Source organism: Trachypithecus francoisi, unplaced genomic scaffold (genome assembly GCF_009764315.1).
Source record: "Trachypithecus francoisi isolate TF-2019V2 unplaced genomic scaffold, Tfra_2.0 Lachesis_group4, whole genome shotgun sequence".
Lineage (NCBI taxonomy): Eukaryota > Metazoa > Chordata > Mammalia > Primates > Cercopithecidae > Trachypithecus > Trachypithecus francoisi.
In genome coordinates, this window is record NW_022681469.1 from 135,139,664 (window position 1) to 135,164,854 (window position 25,191).

The 25,191-nt window shown below is 38.9% G+C and overlaps 1 protein-coding gene across 3 annotated transcripts in view; it reads left to right on the forward strand.

Moving 5' to 3' along the window:
* The window catches only part of SUGCT (succinyl-CoA:glutarate-CoA transferase), a 738,264-nt gene extending 713,579 nt beyond the window's left edge, over positions 1 to 24,685 (forward strand). For all 3 annotated transcript variants that reach the window (XM_033193764.1, XM_033193766.1, XM_033193767.1), the window contains one exon: positions 24,243 to 24,685. In XM_033193764.1, coding sequence (XP_033049655.1) covers positions 24,243 to 24,406 — 164 coding nt within the window. In that variant the 3' untranslated portion in view covers positions 24,407 to 24,685. The remainder of the gene's footprint in view (positions 1 to 24,242) is intronic.
* The last annotated feature ends 506 nt before the right edge of the window (positions 24,686 to 25,191 follow it).

The window sequence follows — 25,191 nt, forward strand, 5'->3', positions numbered from 1 at the left end:
TTTTCTTTTTTTTTTTTTTTTTTTTTTTTTGAGTCTTTCTCAACCTGTGCATCGTTTAGAAGTATGTTGTTTAATTTCCAAGTGTTTGGAGGTTATCCTTTTGTCTTGCTGTTGTTTATTTCTTGTCTGAGAACATATTCTATTATTTTGTGGTGGTCACCCTGCAGGACTGACCTCCACCCAAAACTTCATTTGGATGTTGAGACTTAGGATTACAAACACATACCAAGAGGGTATGAAAGGATTATTATTCACATAATGAGACTTTCTGAGGAGTGCAGGATGACTCCCATGGAGTTCACAAAGTGGCTCAAATTTAGGTAACAAGCCCTACTCACAAAGATTCTGATTTAGTATGTGTAAGACCAGGCTCAGCAATATGCATTTTTGACTTGGCAAGCTAGAAAACTGAGGTGGAAAGCCCATTCTTCACACTTTGACAAATACCTAAGGCATTGAGTCATCTGTTTTTTTCTTTGATAAGCTGGCTGTCACCCATAAAGGAAGCAGAAAATGAGCAAACCTCTTTTTTTTCTTTTTGAAAACAGAGATTTGGGGTCCTCTCCTCTTCTAGGTTTTGCCCAAGAGGCTTCCAGCATTTTCTGTAGCACACTCGGTGGGCATTACTGCACATTCACTGGCACACCACTGTGCTGGGCAGTCAAACTTACTGTAGAATATTCACTTGAATGTTTATTGAATGTTCTGTTTCATAGGAAACAAAATGGTGGTTATCTTTAAAACATAGACATGTATTTGGGTGTTTTTTTTTATGTTACAACAACTATTTTTAGAGACTGCCAACTACCTAATCCTTTTATAGTATTTGAAAATAGTCACTTTCCTCACATAGACTATTTTATAATTTCAAAGTACAAAAACTTTTAAACCAGTGTAATCCAAGGAGGACTCTTAAATTTAGAACTCATCATTGTTATAATACTTATACTTTTTTTTTTCTTTTATGGAATTCAGAATGTCATGTGGGAACCTTCTCATTAGAGTACTTCCTTTTTACTTATTTATATTTTTTACTTATTATACTTTTTACTTATTTAAATTATACTTTTTACTTATTTAAATTATACTTTTTACTTATGTAAATAAAATTTTGCTGACACAGACAATAAAATGTATTAACACAGATGACAAATTATTCTTTTATTCATTAATCAATAACTTTTTACAGACACTAATCTACAAATCATTATCTGAGACTGAGTCTTCCTGTTTTACAGACCTTTAGACTTAGAGACCTAAGAGTATTTATATTTCAAATTTGGTTCTCATTAATTTTGGATATATGATCATGTATTATAGATGATGACAACTAAATTGATGTTTATCTTTGTGCTATCTTGTTAAAGAAATTCCTAAACAAATTGTTGGTTTAATTATGATTACACAGGAAATGTTTCAGATACTCCTAAAAATAAGCATGCTCAAACACAGAACATGTACCTGTTGTAGACAACGAATTGATTTACTAGTTATAATCCACTTGTGTATTTTACTAGAGTAAGTTTTCTTATGGGTTTGTAAGACATCTCTGACATAGTTTCATTTATTTATAAGAAACATAATATGTTTCATATTTTTCATTACCTATGCTAGATTGTGAATCGGACAAAATTAATGAAGCTTCAATGTGGAAAGAAATGTCTTCTCATTCAGCATGGGCTGAGGATATTCTAAACATTTCATAGACAATGGCCATCTCTACCCTTAGTGTGAGAAGAGAACCAATTTTATTTCTTGGAAACTGTGCAGATGGCCCTTTGGGGAGAGAGAATATTACTCGTGTATTTAATTAGTACATAAAAAATAAATGACCATACTCAGATTCACAATGAAACTGTGAAAATAAAAACATTTCAGATTTTCAGTACTAATTAGCCCTTTTCACTTTGTGTGTTAAATACTTTTAAATAATTCAAAAGATACTGGGAAAGAATAACCACAGAATTAATATTAGGAGCATTGGTAGGGCATTTTGTAAGCATCAATCTAAATAGTTAATAAGGAGAATATGGAGAAGGGGAAGAAACAATAAAAAGGAAAATGTTTGTGTACCACACAGACACATATCATTATTGTTCTTATTATATGCAATTTGCAACATCCACTACCAAAGAGAAACATGGGAAACAAAATAAGGTTATTGTACAATTGTAAAAATTACAGTCTCATAGAAATAAGAAACAAGACTTATGTTTTCCAAGTAGAAAAACAGATAGTCATTCAAAAAAATTGAAAAAAAGAACTTATGTTCTTCCAGGAAGAAATAATAAGCATTTTTAAAAGTCTGACAGTGTTTTCCTGACACATTTTACATGGTTCATGGGGTCTTACCTATTATTGTCATAATAAAAGCTTAACATCTAAACAAGTTAAGGTAAATTTGGTATCACACCAACACCCAGATGATAAAACCTTTAAGTGAGAAGTAAAATTACCTTGTGCATTCTTGTTCATTTCTGAAAATGTAGAGACTCTTTCCCTTCATTCTTTTGTTCATTTAACAAATATTTATTGAGCATGTTAATTTACTAGACTCTGGACATACAATGCAAAGAAAACAGATAAGATTCCTGCCCTCACAGAACTTAAAATTGTTCTTGAACACCTGTTTTTATCCAACTTATAAAGTGGATCTTTATACTCAAAGATTTCACACAGCTGTTAGAATGTTTCATTTTTGGAATATTGCAAGGCCTCTTTCTTGTGGGTAACATACATGCAAGTTGCACAATTCTGTAAGTCAGGTGCAGTGAGAATGGACACATTGCATTTAACATTTTCTTGTCTACATGAGACTGTTTTGGTTCATGTTCAGTGAAAATGCCTCACCTTGCTTTTAGATCTGTTTGACAGAATTTGTTTTTTGAGGTTGTGAGCACTTTACGTTTCCTTGTTTTAGAAACCCGAGGACTGAATTCAAAGCTTGGTTGAACTCAATCAGTCCCTCATTCACTCTCTCTTGAGGAAATACAAAGATCTCTACCATTATAAAATGTACATTCTAGCAGTGAAAGACAGATAAAGAATGGTAGATGTACATGAAAAGTACTCCGTAAGAAAGGAGGTAAACTGCGCTAAGGGGCAATGGGAAGTAGCAGTCAGGGTGGCAGGATGAAAAAAAGTGGAAGTGAAGCTGGGCGTGGTGGCTCACGCCTGTAATCTCAGCTCTTTGGGAGGCCAAGGCGGGCAGATCACGAGGTCGGGAGATGGAGACCATCCTGGCCAACATTGTGAAACCCCATCTCTACTAAAAATACAAAAATTAGCTGGGTGTGGTGGCGCATGTGTAATCCCAGCTACTCAGAAGGCTGAAGCAGTAGAATCGCTTGAACCAGGGATTCAGAGGTTGCAATGAGCTGAGATCATGCAACTGCACTCCAGCCTGGTGACAGAGAGAGACTGTCTCAAAAAAAAAAAAAAAAAAAAAAAAATTGAAGTGAGGCAGTGTAGACCTCACTGAGCAGAAATGTGAAGGACTTGAGAGAGTGAGTAGATTTTAGGAGGAAGAATGTTCCCAGCAGAGAAGAATGGCTGGAGGAAAGGTCCCAAGGAGGAACATGCCTGGTGAACAGCAAGGAGGCCAGTGTGGCTAGAGCAGACTGAGCCAAAGGGTGCACCACAAGAGAGGAAGGCACAGGATGGCTTGGTGGGAAGGGGAGTGGATTATGTAGAACCCCATAGCCTATTGTGAAGAGCAAGGGAAAGCTTCACAGTGTTTTGAGCAGAGGAATGACATGACTGGACTTGTTTTTAAAGGGTGACTCCAGCTGCTTTGTTGAGAATACACTGAAGGAAAGCCTGTAGGCAGGCAGAGCTGGTAGTGATATTTCCCTTGACCTCTTTGCAACACTTGTGAAGGGGTGGCTCTGCCCGCAACTCTAAACCCATCACGGGAAGGGGAGTACTCAGGTGAGTGGGTACAGAAGCCAGGGCAAATGAACACTGGAACCAGCCAGTTGCTCCTCTCTGGTGGGAGCAGGCTTTGTACAGGACCTGGGGCAGCATCCAAGCATGTTACAATGCTCTTTTAGCTCTGCTGTCTGGGAAGGGGTGTCTGCAACTCCCAGAGCCCCAGAAGGCATGTAATACAATCAGTGCTCTTTTCGCATTTTCCATCTGCAGATGGCTAAGTGTAAACCAGCTCAGTGGCGGGTCAGGGTGACAGCCTTTTACTCCCTGGCCTCTTGGTATCCAAGTTTTTGTCCAGTGTCCAGGAAGAATCAGGTTACCCACATGAATTGAAGGCTGGTGTATGCAGAGGATTTTATTGAGAGGTGGAAGTGGCCCTCAGTGGGACAGGGAGCTGGAAGGGGGACAGAGTGGGAAGATAATTTTCTCCTGAATGACCAAACTCTTCTTGGAAGTGCTGCCATCAAGCCACCCTTCTGAAGTCAGCCTGCTTTTCCCTGACATGTGGCTTCTGCTTCTCTTCTCCTCATCTCTGCCACTCCACTCTGCTCTCCTGACAGTGGAGCTTGGGGTTTTAATGGATACAGGGTGGGGGGCAGGGTGGGCCAGGGTAGTTTTGGAAAAGGCAACATTCGGGTGGGAAAACAGGGATGTTAAAGTTCTCATTTTGGGCTGCAGGTCCAGGCTAGAGGGTGGGGTCCTCACCAGGGACCGCCCTCTTCTACCCAGGATTTCCCTGCCTCCTGTCAGTATCAGTAGGAGGCTCTCACAGAAATCCAGCAAGAGATGATGGTAACTACCATTAGGCTGGTTGTAAAAAGTGGTTGGATTTTGTATGTGTTTAGAAGATAGAATCAATAGAATTTGCTGATGGATTGGATATGGCATGTAAGAGAAAGAGAAGAGAGTCAAGATGACTTCACTTAGAAATGTAGTGCAAAATAATACTGATCTGTAAGCCTTGACCTCCCTTTAGTTCTATATTTCACATATTTCTAGTGGTCTTGTTTTCTAATCTAGGAATCTAGTGGGTTTTGGATTTTGGTGTTTTTTTTTTTTTTTTTTTTTTTTTTTTTTTTTTGTCTAACATTTTCAGCAGTTACTGATGGAATACTCATATGGTAGATGCTGTGGAGGATACACAATGAACAAAACATTAATTTTGTTGTCAGCAAAGATCGCAAGAGATAATGCAATTAGAAAGTGAGGTACAACATTGAGGAGAAGCAGATCAAATGTTATAAGGAGTCAAAGAAGAGAGATGTTTCTTTGGACTATGGGAAAAGGGGAAGGTTCAACATTAAGTTAGCCTAAATAGAGCTTTGAGAATATTGTAGACTTGAGGATTGCCAAACTGAGATGCATTTGATTTTGGCACATAGACCCACACAGCCTCAGGTCCAGAGGAGAGTAAGTGCAGTTTGGCTGGAGGAAACAGCAGGGGAAAAAGACTGAACAAGTTGTCCTCATATTGCACAGTGCTTTGAACCAAGGGGATAACAGAAAAGATCAGAAGTGTGGGTGTGTGTGAAAGACGTTTTCAGAGATAGGACTATGAGGCTAGCAAGGTGTAAGTAAGGCCAGGGATTAGAGTGCTATTATTAAGAGGATGGTCATGCCAAAACTCAAATAGGGGCACAGAGAGAAAAAGGACTTTCTCCTAAAACATTTCCATCTGGACTGCACAGGCAAGGTGAAAGGGGAAAACTAAGATCAATTCTTTGACAAATAATTAACACATTCCCTTTTTCTTAGCAGCAGGTTTGGGGTCCTAATTTTCTTGATTCTCTCTTTGCTTGAAATATAACCGTGATTTGTGTGATCTTAAGGACTCTGGGGAAAGAATAGAAGATGGTTGATATAAGACTAATTATTTTACTATAGTGACTAAGAAGTTCAGAAAAAATTTATTTAATTACAAAAGACTAGTATCATCAGGTTTACAGAAAAACTTTTCAAAGCTCATTTGAGGTAAGAGCCACAATTAACCACCTACTCTAGCTCTGTTTAGTTCCTCCTTTTAAAATTGAATCAAAATGTGATCTGGCTTCTCTGACTGGAAACTTCCGGCATTTTCCTTAATGGAGCACAGAGGCAGAGGAGGTGAGGAGAAGGTCACTACTTTGAAGGACTATGAAGCTTAAAATGTTCTGGCTATAGACTTCAGCTGAACCAATTTTGTTTTCCGTGGTGAAATCTAACCAAAGTCTTGGGAATGCACCCAAAGAGCTTGTATTGAATATTTGAATTCTAGAAGGCAAAGAAGGGGAACAATTGATTATTTTGCTAAAGAGCACTTTGTCGGCAAGGTGTTTCTTCACGCTTTTGAGTGTTCACGAGTGTCTAAAATAATAAGAAGCAAACAGTAGTGTTGGAAAAAAAAAAAAAAAACATTCAGGAGAGAGCTTCTTCCAGCCCCACATTTTTCAGAGACCTCAGAGGAAGGTTTGAGTAGCACACTTTGAGGGGAGACAGCATGTTTACTAATGAATATGAATAGTATTTCCTAATGGGCCATATATTTTTCCAGTAGGAAATGGATAATCTACTATGACATTTCAGTGGGTTGGAACAAGATAGATAAATCAAATACAGGTTGCCCTGTTGCTCTTTCAAATGAAAGATAAATGCCTTAATGGATTAGCAATCATGAAATATATAAGTATTTATAATACAGTACTGCTTTATAACACCATCTGCTAAAGAATGGTATTTATCCAGCCACTGATATAAGAGCAGATTTTCTTCCACATTATGCAGGAAGGAAGTACATCCCAGTGTTAACGAGCACGCACTTTGTATTTAACCAGCCTAAGTTCTAATGAAATTCTTCGGTTGACAAGCTGTGTAATTTTGATGCAGTTACTTAACCCCACTTTCTTCATTGAGAAAATGGTATCATAATGATCCTACCTTTTAAATTCATTTACTGTATCAAAGAAGGTAATATATAGAAAGCATTCCACCAAGTGCTTAACACGTGTAAGTACTCAATAAATAATAGCTAGTATCATCATTCTACTGGCCAAAATTGGCTACATGCAAAATGAGCCATTTCAAAGTATTTGGAACGTCTGAAGTGAATGCTGTTTAAAGGAGTGCTGAGGAACTAGATTAATGAGTTTCTCCTCTAGTCCAGGTAAGTGGGTCTCTACACTGAAACTGAGGCATGTGATCAATCTTAATAGGCTAATTTGTGGTGAGGTAACACACAATTCCCAAATAACAGTGTCTTAAAACAACCCAAATGTATTTCTTGCTCACATTACCTGTCCATCATGGGTTGACAGGTACCCAGGCTGGTGGAGCAGTCACCATTCTCACACACTGCCAGAGACAGTGAGAATGACAGTGTCCTAAATCAGCAATTGAGGGTTCTGTCCTGGAGATGACTTATACATTTTTTTCTTTCTTTGTTTTTTTGTTTTGTTTTGTTTTGTTTTGTTTTAAGATGGAGTCTCACTTTGTCAACAATGTTGGAGTGCAGTGGTGTGATCTCAGCTCACTCCAACCTCCACCTTCTGGGTTCAAGCGATTCACTGTCAGCCTCCTGAGTAGCTAGCATTATAGGCGTGCATCACCATGCCTGGCTAATTTTTGTATTTTTGGTAGAGACAGGGTTTAACCACATTGGCCAGGCTGGTCTCAAACTCCCGACCTCATGATCCACCCACCTCAGCCTCCCAAAGTGCTAGGATTACAGACACGAGCCACCGCATCCGGCCCACTTTTTTTTTTTTTTTTTAACTTTAAGTTGTAGGGTACATGTGCACAACATGCAGGTTAGTTACATATGCATACATGTGCCATGTTGGTGTGCTGCACCCATTAACTCATCATTGACATTAGGCATGTCTCCTAATGCTATCCCTCCCCCCTGCCCCCACCCACAACAGGCCCTGGTGTGTGATGTTCCCCTTCCTGTGTCCAAGGGTTCTCATTGTTCAATTCCCACCTATGAGTGAGAACATGCGGTATTTGGTTTTCTGTTCTTGCGATACTTTGCTGAGAATGATGGTTTTCAGCTTCATCCATGTCCCGACAAAGGACATGAACTCATCCTTTTCTATGGCTGCATGGTATTCCATGCTGTATATGTGCCACATTTTCTTAATCCAGTCTGTCATTGATACACATTTGGGTTGGTTCCAAGTCTTTGCTATTGTGAATAGTGCTGCAATAAACATACATGTGCATGTGTCTTTATAGCAGCATGATTTATAATCCTTTGAATATATACCCAGTAATGGGATGACTGGGCCAAATGGTATTTCTAGTTCTAGATCCTTGAGGAATCGCCACTGTCTTCCACAATAGTTGAACTAGTTTACAGTCCCACCAACAGTATAAAAGTGTTCCTATTTCTCCACAACCTCTCCAGCACCTGTTGTTTCCTGACTTTTTAATGATCGCCATTCTAACTGGTGTGAGATGGTATCTCATTGTGGTTTTGATTTGCATTTCTCTGATGGCCAGTGATGATGAGCATTTTTTCATGTGTCTGTTGGCTACATAAATGTCTTCTTTTGAGAACTGTCTGTTCATATCCTTTGCCCACTTTTTGATGGGGTTTTTTTTTTGTAAATTTGTTTGAGTTCTTTGTAGATTCTGGATATTAGCCCTTTGTCATTTGAGTAGATTGCAAAAATTTTCTCCCATTCTGTAGGTTACCTGTTCACTCTGATGGTAGTTTCTTTTGCTGTGAAGAAGCTCTTTAGTTTAATTGGATCTCATTTGTCCATTTTGGCTTTCGTTGCCATTTCTTTTGGTATTTTAGACATGAAGTCCTTGCCCATGCCTATGTCCTGAATGGTATTGCCTAGGTTTTCTTCTAGGGTTTTTATGGTGTTAGGTCTAACATTTAAGTCTCTAATCCATCTTAAATTAATTTTTGTATAAGGTGTAAGGAAGGGATCCAGTTTCAGCTTTCTACTTACGCCTAGCCAATTTTCCCAGCACCATTTATTAAATAGGGAATCCTTTCCCCATTTCTTGTTTCTCTCAGGTTTGTCAAAGATCAGATGGCTGTAGATGTATGATATTATTTCTGAGGGCTCTGTTCTGTTCCATTGGTCTATATCTCTGTTTTGGTACCAGTATCCTGCTGTTTTGGTTACTGTAGCCTTGTAGTATAGTTTGAAGTCAGGTAGCATGATGCCTCCACCTTTGTTCTTTTGGTTTAGGATTGTCTTGGCAATGCAGGCTCTTTTTTGGTTCCATATGAACTTTGAAGTAGTTTTTTCCAATTCTGTGAAGAAAGTCATTGGTAGCTTGATGGGGATGGCATTGAATCTATAAGTTTCCTTGGGCAGTATGGCCATTTTCATGATATTGTTTCTTCCTACCCATGAGCATGGAACGTTCTTCCATTTGTTTGTGTCCTCTTTTATTTTGTTGAGCAGTGGTTTGTAGTTCTCCTTGAAGAGGTCCTTCACATCCCTTGTAAGTTGGATTCCTAGGTATTTTATTCTCTTTGAAGCAGTTGTGAATGGGAATTCATTCATGATTTGGCTCTCTGTTTGTCTGTTATTGGTGTATAAGAATGCTTGTGATTTTTGCACATTGATTTTGTATCCTGAGACTTTGCTGAAGTTGCTTATCAGCTTAAGTAAACAAACAAAGCCTCCAAGAAATATGGGACAAGGAAAAGACCAAATCTGCGTCTGATTGGTGTACCTGAAAGTGACTGGGAGAATGGAACCAAGTTGTAAAACACTCTGCAGGATATTATCCAGGAGAACTTCCCCAACCTAGCAAGGCAGGCCAACATTCAAATTCAGGAAATACAGAGAACTCCACAAAGATACTCCTTGAGAAGAGCAACTCCAAGACCCATAACTGTCAGATTCACCAAAGTTGAAATGAAGGAAAAAATGTTAAGGACAGCCAGAGAGAAATGTCGGGTTACCCACAAAGGGAAGCCCATCACAGTAACAGCAGATCTCTCAGCAGAAACTCTACAACCCAGAAGAGAGTGGGGGCTAATATTCAACATTCTTAAAGAAAAGTATTTTCAACCCAGAATTTCATATCCAACCAAACTAAGTTTCATAAGTAAAGGAGAAAGAAAATCCTTTACAGACAAGCAAATGCTGAGAGATTTTGTCACCACTAGGCCTGCCCTACAAGAGCTCCTGAAGGAAGCACGAAGCATGGAAAGGAACAACCAGTACCAGCCACTGCAAAAACATGCCAAATTGTAAAGATCACTGATGCTAGGAAGAAACTGCATCAACTAACGAGCAAAATAACCAGCTAACATCATAATGACAGGATCAAATTCACACATAACAATATTAACTTTAAATGTAAATGGGCTAAATGCCCCAATGACTGGCAAATTGGATAACGAGTCGAGACCCATCAGTGTGCTGTATTCAGGAGACCCATTTCACGTGCAGAGACACACATAGGCTCAAAATAAAGGGATGGAGGAAGATCTACCAGGCAAATGGAAAACAAAAAAAGGCAAGGGTTGCAATCCTAAGTCTCTGATAAAACAGACTTTAAACCAACAAAGATCAAAAGAGACAAAGAAGGCCATTACATAATGGTAAAGGGATCAATTCAACAAGAAGAGCTAACTATCCTGAATATATATGCACCCAGTACAGGAGCACCCAGATTCATAAAGCAAGTCCTTAGAGATCTACAAAGAGACTTAGACTTCCATACGATAATAATGGGAGACTTTAACACCCCACTGTCAACATTAGACAGATCAACGAGACAGAAATTTGACAAGGATATCCAGGAACTGAACTCAGCTCTGTACCAAGCAGACCTAATAGACATCTACAGAACTCTCCACCCCAAATCAACAGAATATACATTCTTCTCAGCACTACATCGCACTTATTCCAAAATTGACCACATAGTTGGAAGTAAAGCACTCCTCAGCAAATATAAAAGAACAGAAATTATAACAAACTATCTCTCAGACCACAGTGCAATCAAACTAGAACTCAGGATTAAGAAACTCACTCAAAACCACTCAACTTTTTGGAAACTGAACAACCTGCCCCTGAATGACTACTGGGTTCATAACGAAACGAAGGCAGAAATAAAGATGTTCTTTGAAACCAATGAGGGCAAAGACACAACATACCAGAATCTCTGGGACACATTTAAAGCAATGGGTAGAGGGAAATTTATAGCACTAAATGTCCTCAAGAGAAAGCAGGAAAGATCTAAAATTGACACCCTAACATCACAATTAAAAGAATTAGAGAAGCAAGAGCAAACACATTCAAAGCTAGCAGAAGACAACTACGATCAGAGCAGAACTGAAGGAGATAGAGACACAAAAAACCCTTCAAAAAAATCAGTGAATCCAGGAGTTGGTTTTTTGTAAAAAATCAACAAAATTGATAGACCACTAGCGAGACTAATAAAGAAGAAAAGAGAGAAAAATCAAATAGACACAATAAAAAGTGATAAAGGAGATATCACGACCAATCCCACAGAAATACAAACTACCATCAGAGAATACTATAAACACCTCTACACAAATAAAGTAGAAAATCTACAAGAAATGGATAAATTCCTGGACACATACACCCTCCCAAGACTAAACCAGGAAGAAGTTGAATCCCTGAATAGACCAATAACCAGCTCTGAAATTGAGGCAATAATTAATAGCCAACCAACCAAAAAAAGTCCAGGACCACACGAATTCACAGCCGAATTCTACCAGAGGTTCAAGGAGGAGCTGGTACCATTCCTTATGAAACTATTCCATTCAACAGAAAAAGAGGGAATCCTCCAGACCTTATTTTATGAGGCCAACATCATCCTGATACCAAAGCCTGGCAGAGACACAACAGAAAAAGAGAATTTTAGACCAGTATCCCTGATGAACATTGATGCAAATATCCTCAATAAAATACAGCCCTGGCTGGGCGCGGTGGCTCAAGCCTGTAATCCCAGCACTTTGGGAGGCCGAGACGGGCGGATCACGAGGTCAGGAGATCGAGACCATCCTGGCTAACACGGTGAAACCCCGTCTCTACTAAAAAATACAAAAAAATTAGCCGGGCGAGGTGGCGGGCGCCTATAGTCCCAGCTACTCGGGAGGCTGAGACAGGAGAATGGCGTGAACCCGGGAGGCGGAGCTTGCAGTGAGCTGAAATCTGGCCACAGCACTCCAGCCTGGGCGGCAGAGCGAGACTCCGTCTCAAAAAAAAAAAAAAAATACAGCCCTTCATGCTAAAAACTCTCAATAAATTCGGTATTGATGGGACGTATCTCAGAATAATAAGAGCCATTTATGACAAACCCACAGCCAATATCATACTGAATGGGCAAAAGCTGGAAGCAATCCCTTTGAAAACTGGCACAAGACAGGGATGCCCTCTCTCACCACTCCTATTCAACATAGTGTTGGAAGTTCTGGCTAGGGCAATCAGGCAGGAGAAAGAAATAAAGGGTTCAATTAGGAAAAGAGGAAGTCAAATTGTCCCTGTTTGCAGATGACATGATGGTATATTTAGAAAACCCCATTGTCTCAGCCCAAAATCTCCTTAAGCTGATAACCACATTTCTTTCATTCACAATTCAGTGGGCTCACACAGTTTTACCCAACCCCAGAGGGACCAGGGTGTGTAATACTGTCATATTCCTGGAAACTAGTGTAAAGGAAAGTAAAAAAATCTCAGGACCCCCAAACTTCTTTGCAAAAGGGAAAGTTAAGACTGGAGGCTGAGTCATGCAATGCCCTTTTCCAAATGAAGTTGTTACTGGCATTATACATCAGCCAGATTCCCACAAGGTGAAAGGCCTTGGGCATCTATGAAGGACTGCTCCCACAGATCAATCATGGGTAAATCTTTTGCTGGCCTCCCAGAAGCAAGGGCATGCCAATTATAACTTTAGGTCTGCAATCTAAGTCTAGCTCCTAAATTTAAAGTCTGTTGGATTCCACAGTGATGGTGTAGATTGCAAGCTTATCTTTCCAGGTGCAGAACAAAGATAAAAGAAGACCAATTATTTCCACCTACCCAGAGACACTTGCATAATTTACACTTCCGTTACTTCTTTTTCTCTTCAAACATTCACCTTATTACATGTAAAATGTAGATTTACCTCGCACTAACTAAGGTCTCACAGGAATGTAACCATCCACTTTACCCTGTACCTGGCCCTCTTCCTACATGCTTTCTCTCCCCTTTAAGGACATGTATATATACTGGACAGCCTGAAAACTCTTGGGAAAACAGCTACAGATGTGTCTATGGCTCGTAGTTTTCCTGGATGTACCCTAAAGCTGGCTTAGTAAACCTCCATGATTGAGACTTTTTCCTCAGTGCCTGATTTCGGTTGTCAGCAGAAACTGGAAATTTGGTGGATAACACTGATGACTATCAAAGGGTCATTGATGTGGTTAAAAATAGACAACCTAAAGATACTGGCACTTGAGGCCCTCCTTATTGAGTTAAAAAACAATGAGCCAAAAATTGATTCAAGCAGTAGTGACATATGGCGTTTTTGAACTCTGAGTGAGTCTGAAGACCTATCTACGTTGGTGGTACATATCACAAGATGCCTTGAGTTTCTGGGATGCCTGGTCCCGTAAGCAGTGCCACGGATTGAGTTCTTCTGTTAAAAATATCCAAAGTCATATTTATTCTCTATGGCCTTATCCCACCATTCCATGCTAGTTAAATAGCTTTCTCTGTTTTTATCTCACATCTAATGGGTTTAATGTGTTCTAAGTGTATGGCTCCATTTGGTGCATTGGATGCTATGGCTGAGAGGTGCCATATAAAAATATTGTTATTGTTATGATGATGAGTTCAAGCACTGGAGGGGAAATTGTGCAATAACTTAGTACTGGAGCTATCATTATTTTCAGCAAAATGAAGTTTGGCTTCTTACTACACTACTAAGCCTTGAAGATTAAATGGTATCTACAGCATGTATCTTAGCAATGAGCCAAAGAAGTCCAAAGAAAAAACGTTTGTTATAACAAACATTTCATATATTATAAAACAGATGTTCACTTTTAAGTATTCTTGATACTTTAAGAAGTTGATGATACCCACGTCAGAAATTAAGAAAAAAAAATCAAATGAAAAAAATCCACACATTTAGGGTATTTTTCCATTTATTAAATTTTATTCGTTCTTATTTCCAGTGTGATCAGATTGGCCAGCTGTGTTAATTAATTTAACCCTTAGTGCTCATCAGTTGCCAGTTAGCTTTGAGATTGAGCAATAGTTTGTTTCACTGCTGTAGAAATGCATCATTAGGATGGAAGGTGCGTGGAGTTCTGGAAAAAGGGACTGTTAGGTCTCTTCCCTCATGATGATGTGATATTATGTTCCCATTACTTGAATATTCATTACGGTTTCCCACATGTTTTTGGCTACCTCTGTTTCCTGCAACTGTTTACATTATTAAGTTGGTTTGGCTTATAGAAATGTAGCTTGAACCTGTATATAGTTAGAGTAGCTTGGGGTGTTTGCATACATTGGGTAGATTTCCCTTTCACCCGAAGATAATCATGGGCAGTTTCTAAAAGGGAGTGAGACAAAACAACTGGGGCCGTGTTACGGAGGGGCCTCAAACCACAGATGGAAAACACCACAGAGCTAGCCTGAGGGGTTCTCAGGGGGCGCCAGGCACTAGGCCCTCCTTGTGCTTTGACTCAGGTAACTTTCCACAGAGGGCACAGTGAAGGCTTCATTCTTTTCAGGAAGGGTGCAGAGGGAGGCATTGCAGAGCATCCCCTGATTCAGAAGCATGAGAAATTGGCATGTATCGACAGTGCCATGAGTCCAGGACTTCCCGCAAGGGGATAGGTGGCATATGACAAATTCATTTGAAAACATGAAGTAATAACAAGTATTTATTGCACAAAGAATCTGGTGGACTCTGATCTAGAAAGACGGAGAGGACATAGTGGTCAGAAGATGAGGCCTCAAGTGGCTCTTGGCATGTTCTACTTCCAGACCCCTGAGTTCAGTTTCAAGCTGAGATCATTCTCTCCTTCCTTTGCTCTCTTTCTATCACCAGAAAGCAGTGTGGTCCAGTGGCAAAGAGCTGGGATTCTGGCACAGGAGTATCTGAGTGTGAATCATAGCCCTGCTCCTCACCAGCTCTGTGACGCTGAGCAAGTGACTTCCCTTCTGTCTTTCAGTCTCCCCCATTTGTAAAGTGGGGATGATAATAGTGCCTTCTGGGGTTATCATAAGGACTGAGCAAAATAAATGAGTGAAGCACGTATAATAGTGTCTGTAGTAAGTGCTTGTTAAATGAGTGAAAGAAATCCCATGTTTTCATAGTTCCTTACACTTAACTAGTTAAAAGGTAAAAGAGTGTAAAATGAATTTCTGGTATATGTCCTGATGCTGTTAGAGACACTAAGTATGTACTTACAAAAGTGTGGCTTCGGTAATCATCCAACCTCCTGTGCCTCTTTTTTATTCTCTGTAGGAAGGGGAAGCATACCTGTCTCAAAGGGTTGTAATGAGGAATAAGCAAAATAAATATTTGAAAAGTGCTTTTTATGTAACACGTGCTTGAGAAATGGTTGATTCCTTCCTCCCTTTTCCCTTCACTTTAAAAAACCTTGTCCCTGACTGTTAAAGATTTCTACAAGTTAAAACTTTTATTTTTAGTCTTCTCTCACAAATCTAAAATGCAGCTAACTTGCTAATGTTCTGGGAAGTCTAGGTCTGAAATTAGCAGGTGATCAAAGCTCTATGAGAGTATGTGATCAAAGCTCTAATTTGCTAAGGTCATCACTGTAGCAGAGAAGAAAGGATAACACATATTGAGTATTTACTGTGTGCCTGGTACTGTTCTCAGGGATTCATAAGAAGCAAAGTTTTTAATTCTCACAGTTTGATATGACACTTTATACCAGTGTCATGCCCATTTTATGTGTAAAGATACTGAGATACAGTTTCAGTAAGTAAATTACCCAAGAGGTGGAGTCAGTAAATACATTACCCAAGGAGATGGAGTCAGTAAATGGCAGAGCCAGGATGTGAACCTAGACACTCCAGCTCTAGAACCCACAGTCTTAACCACCTTGCTGAATCACTTCTCAAAAACAACAGCTATGAAGTCAACAGATCTATATTTGCATCTGTCGTGTGCTCTTGTACACATTTCTTAATCTCTTTGAGCTCCATGTTCCTCCTTTGTGATTTAGGCATAAAATGCATTTGTAAATGCAAAAAAAAAAAAGTTTAATGTTGTGAGGATCAAATTAGATAACAAACACATAGCACCTCACGTCAGGTGAGGTATGCAGTAAGCATTCATTAAATAGTAGTTTTAGATGTTATAACATATAATTTAGAAACTGTGACAGGATCCTTCCACACCTACCTCTGCATTTTGTCTACTACCAGCTCTGTAATTCTGGCTTCTATGAAGTTGATCAGTTCAGCCTCACAGGTATGGGCATATGAAGCAGTTGAAGCAAAAAGCCTTTGTCGTTGTCTTAGACCCCTCTAGAACCATCCCTTAGAGGACCACAGGCAGTTCACACACAACCCTTGCTTAGAGGTCGGCATAACCTGTAAGCATGGCTTAAAGTAAAAGTAAAAGTAAAAGCACCTTAATTTATACCCTGAAGTCTGTAGAGATTTGTCTGTTGAAGGACAAGAATATAGACTTTCTTTTAAAGAAATTCACTTATCTCCAAAATTATGAGCTTTAGAGGGTAATCACTTATTTATTTTATTTACCTCCTGTGGACATAAAATATTTTTGATGTAACAGGTTTTAGCAAAGACCTTAGACAGTAGAGAAAAGGGTGCATAAACAACTTATTTTTAAAACCTCAGCATCAGAGATGTTGGAATAAATACAATTGCTGTGGAAATATGTCATTTTGGAATGAGGACATTTAGATGCTAAATAACTTCTAATTTTATATATGTTGGCCAAAACTCTTCCTTTAATTTCAGACTGGCATAGCTAAAGACCCAATGACATCTCTCCTTGGATATCTCATAGGCATCTCAAACTTGGCATGTCCAAAAAAATAATCCTTGGCTTGTGCCAAACTTGTCCATGCAATCCATTCAATCTTCCCTATCTGGTAAGTGAACCCAGAAACTCAGGATTCTTCTTTGATCCTTTTCTTTTTCTCCTAAACTACATTGGCCCATGTATTAATCAGTGTGTCCTCTCATTCTATCACCAGGATACCTCTCAAACACATCCACTTTTCTCAAACTCTAATGTACCATTCCAGTTGAGGCTGCCATCATCTCTTTTGATCTAACTACAACAGCCTCCAAGCTCATGACATTCTCTGCCTAGCACAAAAGTATTCCTTATTGTAAGTCCTGCCACTGCTTTGCTTAAAGCTCCAGTAGCTTCCCACTGAACCTAGAATAAGATCCACTGTCACTGCTGTAGTCTCTACCCTGTGCATACTATCCCCTGCCACTTCCTGCAACTTCATCTAGTACCTCTCTTCTGTTAAATTACATGCTAGCCACAATAGATCTTTTTTTTTTTTCAGTCCCTTGAACATCAGTCTTTTTTATGCTTTCTGGAATCTTCTTTCCCCCACTGTTCGTATTAATAGCTCAGCTTCCGACTCAGCTTAAGGATCACCTAATCAGCTTGGCCGCCTCTGCACATCCCATTTAGAAATACTCTTTCTCCCACTTCCGTCCCTCCCCACTGTGGTTGCAATATTGTTCCATTTTCAACTTGGTTTTTAATAATTTTATAGTTTTTAGCAGATTTTAGCAATGTATTTGCTTTTGTTTGTTCGTAGTCTGCCTCCCCCATCAGAAAGTAAATTCCAGAAGAGTAGGGTCCAGGTGTGTTTTGTTTGCTAATATATATCTAGATAATACAGCCCAGATCTTGGCACCAGAATAGATACTCCAAAATTATATGTAGAATAAATTAGTAGATACATACATTAATATGATATGTATTACTATGTGTAGTAATATCACAGTGTTTATTAAACTTTCTTTTATTGTTAGCAATTGTTTGTTCAAAAAATAGACATCTAAATAGACAATTTAATGCTAAGAGCTGCTGAAAAGAATGCACAAGGTTATATGTGCTACTTAATGAATGTTCTTGGCATCAGGCTCAAATTAATTTTCTTTGCATATATTCCATCAGTTACTTAAAATCTTGCCATATTTTGGATTTGCTTCATATTTGGATCTTGATTTTTCCATGCACCTTTTTTTTGTAGAGTATCTATTATTTTTTCTTGCATGATGTAACTCTTTCTCATTATTATATTTTTCCAACTTTTCAGTTTTAGCAGTTATACAATTAAGGCTCTTTTTTGCCTTCTTAGACATCCCTTTTGAAGGCCTCTGTTCTCCCTCTCCATCTCTGCTTTTATTGGCTCTTCTGGTCTGAGCTGTCGTCCTGGGACCTTCTTTCCTTATGCTCCTTGGTAGGTCCTCATTGAGTATCAAAATTTTCTTTCTTTCTTTCTTTTTTTTCCATTGGCTTCTATATTTTACTGGAAGCATACTCAAGAAACTTATTTCAGTGCACTTACTTACTCTTTGAGAGTTTGCAAATATCTTCATATTTGATTAATCATTTGACTGGCCATACCATTCTAGTTTAACAATATTTCCCTTAAGAAAGTTGAAAGGTGGACATGGATATTCCTGTATCTTAGCTACTCGGGAGGCTGAGGGAGGAGGATGAGGCCAGCCTGAGCAGCATAGCCAGTCCCTATCTCTGAATTTTTTTTTTAATTAGCCTGCTGTGGTGGTACCCTCCTGAAGTCCTACCTACTTTTGAAGCTAAAGTGGGAAGGTCCCGTGAGCCCAGGAGCTCGAGGCCGCAGTGAGCTATGATAGTGCCATTGCACTCCAGCCTGGCAGACAGCACGAGACTCTGTGTCTTAAAAAAAAAAAAAAGTTGAAAACAAGCTCTACTTGTAGTTTTTAGTAGACACTAGTGAGGAGTTTGGTGCAGTCTAATTTGATTCTTAAAAAAAAAAAAAAAAAACTAGTTTCCACCCTCCCGTCCCACTGTTTAGATCTTGAATTGTTCACCCCTCCTCCACTTCCAGGAAGTTTCTCAGATATTTTTAATGCTGATATTCTGAAATTTTACATGATGTAAAGATGTAAATCTTTTCTTCATCTATATTGTCGTATTCTCCGTTGACTCTTTTAATCTGCAAAAATGCTCTCTTCTCTACTCCTCATATTCTTTATTGAAAAATTTCTTCTCAAAAAAATTTTAAAAAAAAAGAAAAATTTATCTTCTTCTACTCTTTTTGCCTCTTTTTTCCTGGGGTTCTTGTCTGTTTTATGAGAACTCTTAGCTTCTTTCTCACATTTTTTAGACAAGCTGTATTTTTGTCCCTATATCCTTGGGAGCATCTTTCACTTTATTTTCTAAATTACTAATTTTGACAATAATATTGGAAAATCTAAGTGCTAAATATTGTTTCAATTGTGTGTATTTTTTTTTTTTTTGCATAGTATTCTGTTCTTGCTCTGTTCTGAGTTATCTTCATTTTTCCACTTTTAAAATCTTTTATTTGGTTCTCATATTTCTAGTGATCTCTGGTTGATCAATCTTTTATAGAAAAAAGATCTGGATGCCTGGCATTGATTTTTCTCTGTTGTTGAGGATGTTTTCCACTGTTACTGGATCTACTCCGAATGAGAATGCTTGGAAGTGTGGGTCAAGGTTATTTCACTGACAGTCTTTATGACATGGATTCAGAGCCATAGACAGGCTATGGGCCCCTCAAATGTACGAGTATGGAGGGCTTTGCGTGGGGGCACAAAAATCCATATTAAAAATTTTTAACTTTCCCTTTATAGGTTTCTTGAGCTTCTTTTTAAAAGAAGAGGTTGATGCTGGCTAAATGCTAGCTGCTTGTACTCTACTTTTGCAAAGCTTGTTTAAATGTTATTGCAGATCCAAACTGGACCACTTGTTCTCTATTGAGACATTCAATCCTTCTTCTTAGTCCTATTTCTAGTCCCTGTTCTGTGTCTCTCATAATCACTGACTTTAAGATCAAAGGCTCTTGGGAGGCAAAACAGATCAGCTGGTATCCACTTGCTCTTATTCTCCTTCTAGAATATTTTAGGCTTCAGCTTTCTCTTTCTCTTTTATCCATCAACATGATCTCATCCATGTGACCTGTAAATTCATTGGAAATATCCCATTCACTAGTGATGCTCCCTTCCATTCTTTTCATTCATATGAAGTTTTTTTGTTTAATTTTTATACTTTTATTTCAGTGGGGTTTCAAGAGAATGTGAAGGCAATATATGTACTCAAAGACAAAAGTTAAATTATACCTTGAAATTACTGTACAATTTCCCTATAATTTATTAGTGCCCAACTTTTGGATAGATCTTTCTAATATTTTTCCACATTATAACTATTTAACCTTTTTATCTGGAAAAGAGAGGTTGAAGATAGGTCTGCAGGGCAGTACATGAAATAATGAGAAGCTGAACACCTAGTCCTAACAGAGGTAACCTTTGGAAGCAATGAACAGACAGAAAATTCAAGTTAAACCAAAGTTAGGGATCCCATGCAAAGAATTTTTATGGGCTGTAGGTTAGAATGCCATGTAGGAAGTTGAGAGCTCTTAAGAGTATTGAGCAGATTAAAAAATCTATATGAATCTTTGCCTATGAAAATTGTGAACATTCCTAATTATGTCCATAGGAAAAAATTTTTTCAATGGGATTTCTCCATCCAAGTAAGCAGACACTTAAAAGTCTTGATGTTTAGTTGACAAATTTTTCCTCCAGAAGGATTGCACCAATTTGCACTCCTATCAGCCACCAACCTCTTGACATCAAATGAAAATTCCCACATTATTTGCTAATTTTATAAGCAAAAATTTACCTTGTTATTTTTACATATATTTCTTAGATTATTACTGATATGAATGATATCTATATAATATTACTCAGTGCCCAAACCAACCTTCAGTAGGTATTGCTGACTTTGTTTTGGAAATGTGTAGACTGAGGCTCTGAGACCTTAAGAGTTCTGAAGTTCACACAGCTTGTACGTATTTAAAAACAGATGAAAACATAGATATTAGTTTGCCAAAAAATTTAAGAACATGTGACTTACCTTGCTCATAACTTTTTAGATGAAAGATCGGATTAGTCATTTTCTTTGAACCTTAGATATAAATAATTATGTCAAATATTTTCTACTTTTTGAAACAAATGTGTTTTTTGAGCCCTTTATTTTCTTCATGCAAACCTTATTCAGAGAGGGATGTCTCTGCTATTATTATTATTGCACAGGGTTGCAAGAACAGATTTCAAATGACTCATGGGTATTTAGCTTTCTCTGAGATCTTGACATCACTTTATGTCCCATTGTAGTCTACGTCTTTATCCTAGCAAGTGTGAAAAAGTTGCCAAGTAATACCATTTTACCAACCTAAATTCTTGAAGATGTTTGATGCAAAAAGTTAAATACTCTTCATTCTAAACTGGTAGCATAGTCTTCACTGTAGATCTGGAAGCTACCAGAAAAGTATGGCATACAGTGGGAGTAACACAAGTTGAACTGCCCTTTAGTTTGGCTGGACCTGAAGAATTCCCTCATTCGATCACTGTGTGGAGGTTAAAAGTCCAGGCTTTTAGTACTGATATGCACAAAATGGATGAATCTCAAAAATATTATGCTAAGTGAAAGAAGCCAGACACAAAAAGTCACAAATTATATATGATCCTACTTATAAGGAGTGAGCCAGAATAGATAAATCCATAGGGACAGAAAGTAGATTAATGGTTGCCTGGATTTGGGAGGAAGAAGGAGAAGCTGCTTGTTCACTTTAAAATGGTTAATTTTATGTTACGTAAGTTTTACCTCAATAAATTATTATTATTTTTTAATCCAAGTTATTGAACCCAACAGACATGAAATTGGAATCTAACTCTATCATTTTCTAGCTGTGTGAATTTGGGCAAGTTATTTTAATTTCCTAACCTTAATTCTAACTTTAACATTTAAACCTCCATTCCCTTTAATGTCCTGATCTGGAAATAAAGATGACTGACAGTCTACCTACCAGACAGGACTGTTGTGAGAACTGTATGCAATGATGTATTAATACATAAAGCCTTTGGTGCAGTGGTTGACACATCACAATTTCTTAAGAAATGGTAGCTGGGCCAGCCTGACCAACATGGAGAAACCCCCATCTCTACTAAAAATACAAAATTAGCTGGGCAGGTAGCACATGCCTGTAATCCCAGCTACTGGGTAGGCTGAGGCAGGAGAATTGCCTGAACCTGGAAGGTGGAGGTTGCGGTGAGCCAAGATCATGCCATTGCACTCCAGCCTGGGCAACAAGAGTGAAACACCATCTCAAAAAAAAAAAAAAAGAAAAAGAAAAGAAAAGAAATGGTAGCTGGACTATGATCGCTATTACTACTACTGACTGACTTGCTACTACTACTGTAGCAGTAGCTGCAGGAGCTGTATTCCAACCCAGATTCTTGGTATATTCAAATGACTATTTTCCATTCTGGAGTCTTGCTTCAGTAATTCAAGTGGGGTAAAGTCACATGACATTGGCTTCAGGAGGCATATATTGCCTCAGTGGAGTTCTTCTTTTGATAGACGGATTTTAGATTAAAACTGTTTTTAATTACTATCAAAGTGGAACAGAGTTACAGAGAGCAACAAGTAAGGGTCAGATCCCTAAACCATCACATTGGCATTCATGGGAGAGCTGTGGACCCTGCCTCCAAGTGTGTGCTATAGTTGATTTCTCTCTTACTGAAAAGGGACAAACCCTTGAAAAGGTTGTCATGCACTGAGGCATTTAAAAGAAAATGTGAGAAGAAAACAACGAATGTCACTAAGCTTCAGAGAAGGAAAAACTTTAGGCATCAGTTGAAAGTTGTCCCTCGGTAGTGGATCGGATGTGTTACACAAAGGCACAGCCTGACGGTGTTAGGAGACCCAAATCCTCCATCTCTATCAACAGTGGCATGCGCAAAAGTACTTTTATTAATGGAATTCTCCAAAGAGCTCAAAGCTCATTTGCTGCTTTACTGATGGACATTCTTTTACTCACTCATGCTTTGGTTTTATTTGTTCTTTCTATGGGCTCCTCAAATCAAGAGAAAGCCAGAAAAAAAAAAAATTGCGATAGGAATATCCTGTTTTATCAAGTCTTCTTGTAACTACCATCTCATTTGTTCTCCTGAAGCCTAATCAAATGAGACATAAAGGACAGCCAACATAAATACCACTTACTGAATGTGATAACAAAGGTAAAATTAGTTTCAACAACATGTTCCCCAGTGTCCAGTTTCTCCATGGAAGAGTGAGAAGTCAGAAGTGGCCGATGATGTTATGGAAAGTTCATGGCCTTTAATGTGAGACACACAGATTTTCATCCAGACCCTACGATTAGCTGTGTGGCCTTGAGCAAAACTTTAGGTTTTAGGGACTTTCGTGTCCTCATGGGAAGAATGGAGGTAGTAAAATCTATTTCCAACAGTTCTTAAAAGCATTGCTCAAGAGGAACTTAGTGCCCAGCACCCCTTTTCTCTTTACACTATAAGCTTCAAGAGAGATGTTGTGGCAGCTTTTGTAATCATAGTAACGAACAAGTTTTGTGCATTATCATGGGTTAGGGAATGCTTACTTAGTGCTTTCTGTCTATTATCTCAATTAAATCCTGACCTCAAGTCTGTATGGTAAACATTATCACACCCAGTTTACCGTGTGAAGTTCAGTCATTCATCCAAGATGGCTCTGCTAGAGAGCATAAGAGCTGAGAGCAAAGCCTAAATCTCTCTGACAGTGAAACCTGCACATACAACCTCTTCTACCACCAAAAGCCTTGAACCAGGATCCAGCTGAGGTTTCAGTGATCTGCAGTCAGTTGAACTAAACCGTGGACCTATACAGTAGACATTGAGTAGTCAACTTCTGGGATGCTTTCACCTGGGATCAAATTTCCAGCTTCAGAGAGACACTGTGTTTCTGTGGTCACTGTTCTTTCCTACCCAGAGTTCACTCAGTTGAGTGCCCTACCTCTGAGTCTTCATGACAGGAACACCAGCTTGCAAACAGGCCCGGCACATGTTAGCTTCATCCATGCAGCCCCACCGCATGGCAGTGAGCGAGTCAGATGAACACTGCACATTTGGATGAACCTGAGTCAAGAAAAACCACAAGTGAAAACACGTTTATTTCCAAAACGATGGTGCGTCTGAAAGGGTGTAACTGGCACTCATTGATATTTTTGGCATTCATGGAAAACACCCCAGGCTGCTTAGGTAATTAATTTCCTAGGGTTAGTCATTAACAGGCTTCCTGCTTTCCTTCTTCTTTGGCAGGCCCAGCTGTGAGATACAGTAAGTTCAAGATGTCAGAGGCCAGGCCGCCTCCCCTGCTCGGGCAGCACACGATGCACATCCTGAAGGAGGTCCTGAGATACGATGACAGGACCATCGGGGAGCTGCTCAGCGCTGGAGTGGTGGCCCAACATGAAACCCACTGACAAAGGAAAAGGGTTCTTCCTCATAACCTCAATCCGAATACCCTGGCAAAGGCAACACTTTGCTTGGACCCTTCTCCCCAGTTCTGATACCACTAAAAAGAAGATTTAGAGAAACTCCAGATTGCCTGCATGGCGTCTCCAGAATGGCTCTGGTATTAATGAATCTAGTGCCTTTTAAATGTACCCCACGTTTTGTTCCCTACCATTTTTTTTCAGATGATGATGTAATTACGGATTTGTGGGATTTTTAAAAATAAAGATTTAAATTTTTTCCTGGAAGAATGCACTCTTCATTCTAATTACATTAATGTCCTAAACATTTGCTCCTTACCCGCCATGCCCTCACCCCCGCCCAGTCCATACAGGCCTGAAAAAGAGCAGATCTTTTGATACTTTCTACTTGTACATAAAATCTGCATTTAAATTTGTGTTAGGGAGTCAAAGCAATAAGCAGAATGACAGTCTCTGTGATTGATTTTAAACAGAATAACTTAATTCTGAGCTCTTGAACCCTTTGTTAGTCTGTAATTTAAACCATGGACTTTGCTGATGTCCATTATAAAACTGAGCTCCATTCTCCCCTACGGCGGTAAATATTTACTTTATGTTGTATTTCTTTGGTGATTTGATGCTATGTGGCAGAAAATCAATTTTCCCCAATGCATTTAGAGATGTAGGTATCTGTCTGCACAGGTAGGTGAGAAGTGGTTCTGCACTTGGTACCTTATTTTGAGCCAAGTGAAAATGCAACAGGGTTTTTAAATGAATTAAACAGGTTCTTAAAT